The 12,542-nt window shown below is 42.4% G+C and overlaps 1 protein-coding gene across 2 annotated transcripts in view; it reads right to left on the bottom strand.

Moving 5' to 3' along the window:
* Positions 1-2,418: 2,418 nt before the first annotated feature.
* SEMA3B (semaphorin 3B) overlaps positions 2,419-12,542 on the bottom strand; it is a 540,590-nt gene continuing 530,466 nt past the window's right edge. For both annotated transcript variants that reach the window (XM_078661260.1, XM_078661259.1), the window contains exon 18: positions 2,419-9,519. In XM_078661260.1, coding sequence (XP_078517386.1) covers positions 9,043-9,519 — 477 coding nt within the window. In that variant the 3' untranslated portion in view covers positions 2,419-9,042. The remainder of the gene's footprint in view (positions 9,520-12,542) is intronic.

Raw genomic sequence — 12,542 nt, 5'->3', positions numbered from 1 at the left:
AAATGCACACCAAACCATAGTGACTCCCATCCTGCATCATTAAGGAAGCGGGAGAGTGCCATTTATTTTTTCCTCAGATGCATGACAGATGCAGATAGAGAAAATCTAAAAAATCCTCCACGCAAAGTAAAAAAAGTGGAGTTTATTTTTTCTGCTTTACTTTGGTCCTGACGAGTAACAACATATGTTTGGTGTATGGTCAAAAATACTGTGCCCCTCTTTATATTATCAAGGACAATTTCAGCAATGGTATCAATTTTCCAATTAACTACATGTCCTACATACTCCTGGAGATGCACCATGCTTTTTGGTGTCTGTCTAGGGACTTCAAGCAATGCTGCTATTGAAGATATATTGTGATTGGTTGTATATACGTTAGCCGATATGCTTCCCCAAGATTGGCATTGACATCTCAGTGTTAGACCCCCACCAACAAAATGACTGCTCCCTGGCATACTCAGTGCCTATAGGACTAAATTGGAAATTCAGCTCTTCAACCACAGCACCTCAGACCCACACAACTTATAAGTGCATTAAAGAGAAGTGAACAAACACAAGCACAAGGACAACCATACCACAAATACAAGACTTTTGAGGTGCCGGATATTTGTTGGCTATTCTAATTCCTTAGGAGCATAGACTGTCCAAGACATGTACTTGTTTCACACAACAGCATAATTAAAGGCCACAGCCAGGGCACTGCAAGCAACTGTGCAATGATGTAAGACAATGCAAACAACATGCTGCTATGCAGTGATGCTGAAGCAATGTTATATGATGGTATGATGCAGTCTAACTTTGATGAATGTGGACCTCAGATAGCTTTGTAGCCCACTCATGTTTGGGCCTTCTCTAGAGATAGAGTAGGTTGACAGCACACATTAAAGTCTTTCAGTGGTACAGAGCATGCCTAGAAAATTAATGTTAACATAAACATTTCAGTGGATGCACCAACTCCAATTCTATGATGACCGCATTGGCAGACTGAGGACCTTATTGGTGCTATACTCTATCTTGACACACCGGACATTCCGACATGTGCTTCTGTTTAGTTGAAAGATGGACTCCAAGTGTACCTTCTATCAGGAAAGTTGACATCCCAGGACTCATGGCTGCTTGTTGTTCCAAGAGTAAAACCTGTTAGAGCACATGGAAGCCCTTTTACGTAACACAGTGGAAATACCTATAGTAAGTTGCGCAAAGCTACATAGAAAAATCGCTGCGCTCACTCCGTTCATCAAGTACGTCTATTTGGATTTTGTGACTGACCTTTCTTCACCTGGGTTTTATATCCCTCCTCTGGTCAGCACGGAATGCACTTTGTAGGGTTTTAATAATTTGAGTCTGACATTGACCTGAATATCCTAATAACTGGCTATTTATGGAACAACGTTTATCTTGTATGTATGATCAGAGTTGTTAACCCATTGCTTGTTGTTGTTTATATGAATGTTACATTTGTCTTTGGAATCCAGTAGTAAGAATTTGATTTGGTGCAATGGATTTGGCACGTTTTGGAACTGGTGTTTCTGATATGTTACACTGTGGATGATTTGACTTTGATCAACCCTCAGTTTGTGTTTCTTCTTTAGATCTGGCCACTAGCAAAGCTGGTGCTCGTAATGCAGTCATTGGCTTGGAACTGTATTATGGTTGGTCACCTTGTGTGAGTCATGGTTGCATCTGGTCCCTTATGGTAATTGGATTCTGGACCTGGCCTCTCTGGTAGTTGATGCATTAGATCTGCCTTGTTTTGGAGTCTGCCCTTTGAATCATGTCCCTACAGTTGTGGGTGCTCTAGAACATGGCCAGGGCTTTAAGAGGGATGAAAAAGAGGAAGGTGCCTTTGCACGACTTGTGGTCTATTTCATTTATAGCAACCTGTGTTTGTCAAAGTCATAAATTGTGTCCCGCTGGATAAAGCATAATCAAAATCAACAGGGTATTTAATTTAATTGCTTATACATCACTTTTACCTAGGGCCAAAAGCAATTAAAAATAGACAAGGTAAGTTGAAAGGTGAGTGGCAATACATTGGCTATTCAGTTGGAATAGCACGCAGACCTTATTGGAAGTCAATGATTTCGATAACCCCTTTAGAAGCTCTTGCTTTGAAATGAAGCCCTTCGGAAGCTGAGGTTTTGGACCAGATACACATTACGATGAGAAGCATTTGTCTTGCCCTGTTAGGAGGTGATACTTTCGATAAGGCCCTGTATAAGAAAGGATACCTGGATGGGCCTCCTTTGAGAGCCACTGCTTTGTTTCAGACCTCATTGTCACCTGGTGACTGGACCAGGCTCCCTGTGCTGGTTGGTGCTATGCATCCAGCTTCTTGGCCATTCACTGCTGAACCCCATACACCAGCAAAAAAGTAATGTATTTCTTTCTTATTCTAAGAAAGTAGGAACAAAGAAATATAATCAACTGCATTTATTATGTTAACTTAATACAATTTGTCTTTTAAGGTTATTTTTTACATATTAATCCTCACATTATTTTCTCAAAAATGATCGTACCTCTGTACATAATTTGAACTTTGACCTTGTCTGTAATGACATCACATTCCATGTCCAACGTTCATCTCTTTGGCCTGCCCTATTTCACTTCCGTCTCTCCTTCTACGTCAAAAGCCATATATACAAACACACACAAAATTAAACCTAACAAATATTCTACTGCTAGAAATATGAGTTTTTGTGTATCTAGTGTCTTGTATGTGTTGTACTCACATCCCCTTTCGGCTTTTTTTGGGGTGGGTTTGTGGGTGCAGAAATATTGATCTTATGGATGACTTCAACAATGACTTCTTACTCTCTTTATGTGTCATAGCACCACTGGAAATACACACTTCAATTTAGAGTGAACTGTTAATCTCCCAATAGACAAACAGGAACATTCTGGGAAAAAGGCGAACTCTTGCTAATATCATTTTAACTGTCCCAGAGGATGGGATGAATCACTCAGCATATAGACTCTACACAAGTCAATTTTTTCCTCTAGTTTGGTAGTATCTCTCTGACTTGCACATACATTTCAAGAAAAGATGGGCACATTGATGTCCACCGAAATGATATGCTTTTTGGTAATCCTCTAACCAGGAAATGCACATTAAAGATTGAACACCCACCACCATCCAGTACCTTAACTGATGAAAAGATTAAGAAAAAGAAAAGAGGAATCTACAATGCGCCCTCCACTGAGTTAAGTCACACCCCCATGTCTATCTACCGAAGGTCGCCGCAGGCTCGCTGCCGAATGTTTTGATGTCAATGATAATGTGAAATTCACCCCACTTATACCGGAATTGCATTCAACTTCATCAAAATATGCCTGCAGGTAATAAGGCCACCCAAAATAGAAATTTGATGAATGTACACACATACACCATAAATCCCTAAAGCAGATATTTCTTGTTTGTGCCCAAATGGTTAAGATTGATAATATATGGGAGATGCATTTTGAGCTGAAAAAATGATGTATGGTTGGTACTAATATTACGCGGTCAGGCTTGGGTTGTCTGGCAAAATGTTGTGGCCTAGTCACAATGTCGAGATGGCAGGTGATGTGATTCAAGACCACATTCATTTTTAGATGCTTATGTGACACTGTGACAAGAATTTTCTTTAAACAGAGATAAAATACATCACAAATTACCAGCGTAACCCCCTTTACTCCTCCGGAATGTCACACGGCCCATACTACAGCCCATTTTTCAGGTCACCTTTACAAGTTACACACATTGTTGATATTCTCCCTTCTTCTTCTTGACCTCCAGTTTGTTTCTTGATTATTTTGCCCTCAGTCTTTTTTGAGGTGTTCTTTTATGGGTGCCCGCTGTAATCCTCTCTAGAAAGATGTTGTCTCGATGTATGATAACATCCTGTCTCTTTCCCTCTCTGTGGTGACTTCATTCATGATTCATCTGAATTTTAGTGGAGTCCTGTGCTGCATGTTGATCATATTTCTAGTTAACCTTCCTTTGTTAGACATTCATCGCTATTCTGTTTGTTTCTTCACCCATTCCTAGCTCAAAGGAATTCTGCTTCCTGTAAAGTATTTTCTGTCCTGGTGCTCGAGACAGTTGGCTACATTGCATAATGGGTTGGGCCAGCATTAGTTTTAGTTTATTTCTCCTACATGTTTATTGACTTTATTTCTCTCCATGTTTGCTTTGTTGGTGGCCATCCTGTCTTCTGGTTGTCTATCTGTTGCCTTGATCTTTTGAGCGGCACTGACCAGGGCACATGTTTTTATTTTTATCCTATTATAGAATTCGTTAGCTCTTCCAGTCCCTGTCCACTCACTTCCTGTCTTATACATATATCCCCTAACAGTGTCCTGCACTTCTCGTGTTATCATTTACATTATATTTTCAATCATTACATAGAGGGTCACCACAATGAGTTGTGTTCATGTGCTTTAATAATTGGTGGCAGATATTTCCTAACAATGGTACTCATTTAATGAGCTGTAAAGGATGAAACGTTATGTCAGTCCTTAAGGAATTGTAACCAACATGAAGGTCACTCCCGGGTCGCCAATGCAGATGGCACCATTTTGTCGCTTTTTTTCCTAGTTCGCCTCTTTATTCGATTAGCTTTTTTTATCTCCTCCTTCTTGGTAAGTTAAACGTTGATTCGGGTGCAAGTGTGATTTGTGGCCAGCCTAAGTCCTGTTCTTATGGTTGCTGTGTCTCTTTTCAGTTACATGGGTCTGTTTGGCATGCATCATCTTCCTGGCTCTTCTGCCCGCTTCATGCTTTTAGTCCTGCTCCTGGTGTTACTGTCCCTGGCTTTCCTATTTTGTCTTCTTTCTATTATTCTTATTTCAGCTTCTCCTTTCTATTTAGAACCTCAATTCCACGGTTCATAGTTATTTTCTCTCACCTCCTCCGAATACTCTTAACCATACCTTCTGTCTCTTGTGGCCCTGGTTTGGTAATCTTGTTCTACGTTCAATTTCCCTGTTCTTCATGTTCTTTTTCAGGTGCATGGTGAATTGTCATAGTTATTACTTTGATTTTCTTCTCATTTCTAGGTCTCTGCATTTCTTTTGGCTACATCTCAACTTTTTCTGTTTGGAGTCCTGTGCCTCTGGCCCCTGTTTTGGTTCTAAAGCAATGAAAAATACCTCTGTATGTCCAACACTAGCTGGCAGGAGTCTACACAGCATGTGAACTACTACAACACCTCATGCAAACATACTTTACCTAGTTGTCCTCTATTTTCAGACTCTGTTTCCTTTAGCTAGTTCCAATTCATTAAACTGCATCCACACCCTCTCACTAGACTTTTGCAACAACCTCTCAGAACTCTTCTGCAACAATATCACCTCCATATACAAAAACGTCGACCCTCGACTGGTCCCTGCGACCATCACAACTCATCTTCCCATCACAACTGAAGAACAAACCCTGACCTTATGTTCTAGTGACACCATCATCGAAACTGCTGCTATCATGAAGACCATCCATCTGACCCTTGACCCCCACCACTCCTTCACCAAAGGACTTCTATGTTATGTTAATACATTTTTAAAGTGCACGTATACCCAGGGGTATCTTGGGGCTACCGATCAGCGAAGCACTAACACCCATCTGAAATGCCTCCTTCAACTCAGCCACTTTTCTGGACAACTGGAAACATACCACTGTCATGCTTCTGGATCAAGAAAACATTGGCTGATCCAGACATGCTCTCCAACTACCGAGCTATCTCTCTCCTACCATATCCAGCCACCAGCTTAGGGAAATTAATCAACCAAGGCCTCACCGACCACCCACCCACTCCTCGATGCCCCGCAGTAGAGAAATCCCCCAACAGACAACATTCTCATGATGCTTAACAGAGAACAGACAGGAATCGTCAACACATAACTTCCGTTTTTGTATCCAGTGGAGGGAACTAGAGGCCTTCGGGATGTGGGTGTACGGCGAGGGATGCACCTTGAAGCAAGTGTGACTACAGGGGTCCCTAAAATCCTCTTCCATGGGGTAGTGAAGACCCTATATTGGGGTATCTACCAAGCATTAGGCTAGAGGTAGGCTAGAGGTAGACATAGGTCACCCTAACTAGGCAATCCTTAGAACATTGCCTCATTAGGAGCCCGTTTGTTTGTCCTGAAGAAAGCCGCAAACTCAGTACAGCCATAGACGGAAACATTTCAATGACGGTAACATCGGTGATGGGGTAATAGTTCCCCTAATGCCCACATTTTTCATTTTATTTAGTAATGTGTCCTATGAATACATGTAATCTGGGACACTACATTGGTTTTTAAACTCACTACTCATGCAGGCCCCCCACTAAAAATTAGATGTGCCGCCCTGTCTTCAGGTGTAGGCCCACTCTCTATCAAACCTTGTTTTTAGAGAGCGAGGGCCATACTATGATGAAGGATGGCCCCTGGTGGTGTGTGAGGACAGCCCTTTACATTTTCGATATACCCAGCACGCCTATCAGGTATTGCTTCCAGGGAAACTGAAACGTAATGTAACTGATTAGACTACTCGGGTAGCTAAATTGTGTGTAACACACAGGAATCCTCATTATCCTGACCTCTCTGCAGCATTTGACACAGTCTTGCTTCCAAGGATCCCCTTTTCACAGGATCTGCTTCTTAACAGATAGAACCTAAGCTGTCGGCCTGGCACCTTACTCCTCAGAAGCCTGAAAACGCGTCTGCGGAGTGCCTCTGGGCTCTTCAATCAGGCCCACCCTCTTCAACACATACATGATCCCTATGGCCAACGTCATCTGTGCACACATCAACATCCTCGCCTATTTACACAACTCATACTCTCCCTCACTCTCTCTCTGACAAGACCCCCTCCACAAACACAAGAAACCAGTACACCACTTGTATAATGAAGTTGCTCACTGAATGAAATCAATAAAAGTAGAGAGAGAGGGGTCCCACAGACCACGGGGATGGAGCACCATTTTAAACAGTAAAATAGGAACTCCCCTTGAGATGTCAATAGTCCAAACACAAATATTCCACAAAAACTTCCTCAAACATACACCAGGCTGACAACCCTCCTCAACCTCAGCAAACAAAACTAGTACCACCACATTAGTGTCAGAATGCACAGAGCTTGACAGAAAATGTATTTAGTTCAAATGAAATGCTTTTAACTTTTTTTTATGTCAAGTGGATCATCATTGTAAAATTGACATATATTGTAATGTTATGTTATGTTAATTACATTTATAAAAGCACGCAATTACCCTAGGGTGTCCTGGCGCTGAACTCTGCTTAAGCGATAGTCGGAGGGATTCAATGAGTAAAGAGCCAGGTTTTCAGACCCTTTCTGAAGGAAACAAGGTCTACGGCATTTCTCAGATAAAACGGTAGCTTGTTCCATGCCTTGGACGTGCAGGTGATGAAACTCCTGCCTCCCCAACTGGTTTTTACTAATGACGTAGATGTAGAAATTTTTTGCTCCTTTAGACCGCAGGGTCCTGGCGGGGGCATACCATTTGAACCTTTGCCTCAAATGGTCAAGGCCAATACCATTGAGAGCCTTAAATACTATGCACAAGGCCTTAAAACAAACCCTTTGCTTTACCGGGAGCCAATGTAGCCGAATTAACTCTCTTTTTACCAAAACAAATTTCGGTATGCCTGTCAATAGCCTAGCGGCTGCATTCTTAGCTATCTGAAGCCTATTGACATGTTGATTTTGGGCATTCAGATAAATGCTATTACAATAGTCCAAGCGTGACATAACGAGGATGATAGTGTGTTTTACAAATACACATAACATAACAACCCCAGAAGGTTTTGGTTTTACTTTTGCTATTCTATGTGTGCTGTTTTTTGCCAAATACTAGTGACCATTTGACAACCATACCTTAAGACTGGAGGGAACATCAGGGTGATTTGGTAAATGTTCCATCAGTAGGCAATGATAAAATGGATTTGTAGCTGGAAGATTTTGGATAAACCTAGCACATCTGATTAAAAAAACGGTAGCGATTTCCACAGGTATAGAGAGAAATGCTGCCTATGACTCCACTCTCCAACCTTCAGGCTTAACATGTGTGTTCATTCCCAGAGTGAAACACTTGTTTGAGCCACTAAAGTTTAAACTGAGCACGTGCCTCAATTAAGGGGAATAAGGGTGATTGAAATGCATCTGTGATGATTACAGCCATGCTGATGAAATCAGAGGACATTCAATACACTTGTCAGACTTCCACCTATGATGTTCATATAACTACAACAACACACATTAAATACATAATTTGTTACTCAGTAAAAATTCAGTCTTCAGCTCAGGATGGGATTGATGCATTCCTCACGGAATTACCTGGTCTGGATATATGACAACCATGGTGCCCAAGGCAGAGCTGAACAGTCAACACCTTTTGTAAAAGTAAAACTCAAATAAAACCCAACATGAGCATCAGAAATAAAACTAAAATGTCCCTGTGGAGTGTGGAGGCAGGGCGAGAGAAAAGGACCACCACAATTGTGACCAAACAACTTGCCATCACCTAAGGCTTGATATCAACACTTGGCCATCTGACTTTACCACAATGTTTCTCCCCCACAAAACATGTCTTTCGTGCTGGCACACAGGTTGAGCAAGCAGGGTGATAGAGGACCACCATAACCTGTTGGCGCCCAAGTCCAACACCAAGACCTGCTACTATCCCATACTTGGTCTCCATCTTTGGTTGCTTGGTGTCCAGAGATTCTGGAAGTTCGGCAGAGCATCCAACTGGCCATGAGGAGGCTATGCGATAGTCCTCTGTATTTTTTTGTGCCTGTCTTAATTTTACTTGTTTGCATCCTGGTAAGAGGGGTGCTTTGCTATCACTAAAGTGACTCTCCCCTACGAACTACATGTGTAAACATTATTATTAAATAGCTGTTAGTGTTTTTAAGGGGGAAGCTCATCTGGTGCCACATTCCTCCAGGCAGGTTTTGGCATACACTTGTGTTCAGAGTTATGTGTATTTTGTCAACACAGAGTTTTTCATCAATGGAAACCTGACTGAAAAGGTCCCAGGGGCAGAGATGAAGTGCTTGTCACCAGGTGGTTGCACTTCGAGGCCCTCGGTCAGCTCTTGATGTTTCATGAGTCCGTCGGTTCCTGGCTTTTCGCTTCTCCTCTAGGTGCTTCCACTTGTGGGCTTTGGCCCGTACATTAAGAGGTGGAAGTGCTGGAGGTGGCAAAGGCTTCTTTTTGGGTGGATGGCTCTTTCGACTCCACAGTTGTTCACACACTTGGTCCACTGTGTTGAGGGTGGGATGGTCAACCAGCTGGAGGAAATCTTGGTACCACACTTTGCGGGAACCCGGTGAAGAATGGCCACCTGTGGGACCTTCTTCCTGAGAAAATGAGTCGGCTTGTTGGGCTCCAATAACCTCCAGGGTTATGCGCATGAGGCTTTGTGTAAAGCCATGCTCAGTAGCATGGCACTGGTAGATGCCCCCATCTTTGCGCAGGATGCTGCGAAGAAGGATTCCCCGTTCAGTCTTCACAACTCTCTCATCTAGATGAACCTAAGAATACAAGGATTGCAAGAAAAGTAAACTCACTCATATTTTATTTTCTTAATCCCAAGCATCCCAACCCATCCCAATATGGATAAGTCTTACACAACTAAATTAGAGAAGATAGATATTTAGTGTAACAAAGGCCCCTGTGCTCTGAGAGGTAATGAATGAGTTTAACTGAGGAAGACATAGAAAAAATTAGAAGACATAATGCAGACATTACTTTTGTAAATCAATCTTTTTCCTTAATACTGTTTGAAAACTTGTATAGACCATTTATCTACCATTTCATCCCAAACAACCACCCGCCTCCCGACAAGTACATTTAATATGTGTCTTTGACTTCTGGAGGGGGCTTTCATGACACCCCAAACCCACAATTCAGCAGCCAGGTGGAAGGGACAAGACGGTACAAAATAGAGATATTCCTTATTGGAATCTGACATCTGCTGAACCCACTTTCTCGGAGGTCGGTGTTCCTTGCTCTTTTTAGCTACATGACCTCTGATGTGTATATCAAATGCAACATGCCCTTCCCTATATACCCAAACATTGGCATAAAGAAGCTGTAAATCAGCTGGGTAATCCAACACTAGACTAACCAAAGGCTTTGTGTGCTGGCTTCCCAAACTATGAGTTACAAAGAGTGGGGTTCTCAAAATGCTATATCATGGCTCCTCATTGATACACAAAGGTGATATTCCTTGCCCTAAAAAGGCTACTTACAAATGTCTCCAAGGAGGAGCCACTTACTGCCTTGGACTTGTAAATGTGGCTCCACATCATGTTTACGAAGGTGGAAACTTGTAGGCGTACACTTTGTAGTAAATTTACACTCTGAAATGTGAATAGCCAAAAGTAGTAAATTTACTACAAATTGTAAGACTACATTTACATATGTAGATGTACCCCCGTGTAAATATACCTTTGTGAATCGTCCGTACAGTGCTCGACAGGTGCTTCTTAAAGATAACTGCTGTGTTCAGTAGCAGTTTCTTTTTATAACCTGTATGTTTGCTAAAGTTCCCATTGTTTAAGGCTGTGTTTGCTAGGAGTCGTTTTGTGATCACCATTGCATTGGTAGGAGTTTGTTTGTAAGGCCCACTGTGTATAGTTGCAGTTTCTTTTTGGTAACCTATGTGTTTGGTAGGTGACCCATTGTGGTAGCTGCTGTGTTTAGTAGGCTTTCTTGTGTGACAACTTCTTAAGTAAGTAGACATTCTTTTGTGATGAACAATAATTAGGAGATCTTTCTTTTTAATGATTTTTATTATTTGTAAATAAAACACTACAGAATTTACAAACCATAGCAGAAAAGAAAGCAGTGCCATTTTGTTGCAGTATCAGTCGGAAACTCAGATCCAAATGATGTATCCGATTATGAACAATTAAACCTTCATACATATCTGATATCATCTGATTTTCATATCTATTGAAGAGTCAACTAAAAACTATTTATAGTCTTCCACTATGCAGGCACAAGCTATCTTCTTCATCTAATAAAGCACTAGTCATCATGCAGATCTTCTGCTATTTTACCATCAGTTTTTACCATCACACCTATGAAACTCTTATACAATCAACCGTTTCCATAGCTTAAATAAGTGGCTAGGTGTCTGTAACCAGTGAATTATTATATGTCTCCTGGCCAGCACAGTGACAGGGAGGTGAATCTGTATTGTATGGGTAGGAGATCCTTATGCTTTCTTGTTTAAACAAAACATGCCTGACAATTATATGCTGAAATAAAACTTCGCAATTTAGGTACAAGATTCCAAGATTTACCTGCATGTGTGTACTGTGACGGACCATCATAGTCAGTGGCAGTATTATGGAAGGGGCTGCGCAGTTACTAGGGAGAGAGGTGGGTTGTTGGTTGGTTCACCACCTCCTCCCACAGAAGTAGGCGGCCTGGTGAGTTAGGCTACATGAGGGAGGGGCTTGACTAATTCCATGTGTAAGAGGCTTGGAGCCCCTGTTGGTCTCCCATTTTGTGTGGGGTGGACGTTCCTATCGGGCTTAGGGCTCCAGTTGGCATTACTGTTATAGGGGGTGAGGGCAAATTGGTGCTTTGATCTCCATCCTCATAGGGGCTATGCCTGCCAACTTGGTGCCTTGTCAGACCTTTCATTTTGTGCAGGTGTGGATTGCCTTGCCTGCCAGCATTGGTGCCCCGGCAGGCCTTTTTGCTACGATGGAGCTAGGAGAAAGCTCACCTCCACAGGGGCCATATCTGATGGGCTTGGTGCCCAGGTAGGCCTTCTGTTTTTTTGTGTGTGGTGACCATGCATTCGAGGTTTGGCGCCCTGCCAGGCCTTCAGTTTTATGTGGGGATGGGGAACAAAGGCTGCTGAGCTTGGCACCCTGGCAACCTTTCCATTTTGTATGGGGTTGGGGTGGCCATGCCTAATGGGGTTGGTGCACCAGCAGGTCTACCTGTTATGATAGAGGTGGGGGAAATCTAGTACTTTGCTCCTCAACCCTTTGGGGGCCATGCCTACTAGGCTTGGCATCCCGGCAGGCCTGCGGGCCTATGCTAGGGAGCCAGGCAGGAGTAGATGAAAAGTATTAACTCACGGAGGTATGTTATAAAAACAAATGCTACAGCAAAGATATACCTCATAAAAAATATTCAATTAATAACTGCAGTGTACATCAGCTAAGGTTAGAGTTGTTCCAGTGGTGAATCTACTTTTTAAACATTAAAATAATTGTCTATGGAAAACGTTTGTGATACTGATGTGTATAAACAGTGCCTCCTGTGCCTATTTCACCTCTTCCTTCACCCCGGCACTCCCCTCCACCAGAACCTTGTCAGCTCTCGAGGCCAGTGTCCACCATCTCGGCTTTTCTTCTGAATACTCGATCAGCAGTGAAACACCACCTTGAACTTTTCGTGTTCTTGGACTCCTACAAGCCTGATCTTTTATTCTTGACAGAAACCTGGTTCTGCCCAGATTCCCTCCCCAATATCCTTGCACCACTACCCTCTTCTTACTATGCCTTGCGGGCTGATCGTCCGCTGGGCA

The sequence above is a fragment of the Lissotriton helveticus genome, chromosome 9 (genome assembly GCF_964261635.1).
Source record: "Lissotriton helveticus chromosome 9, aLisHel1.1, whole genome shotgun sequence".
NCBI lineage: Eukaryota > Metazoa > Chordata > Amphibia > Caudata > Salamandridae > Lissotriton > Lissotriton helveticus.
This window is presented reverse-complemented; position numbering and strand designations above follow the sequence as displayed.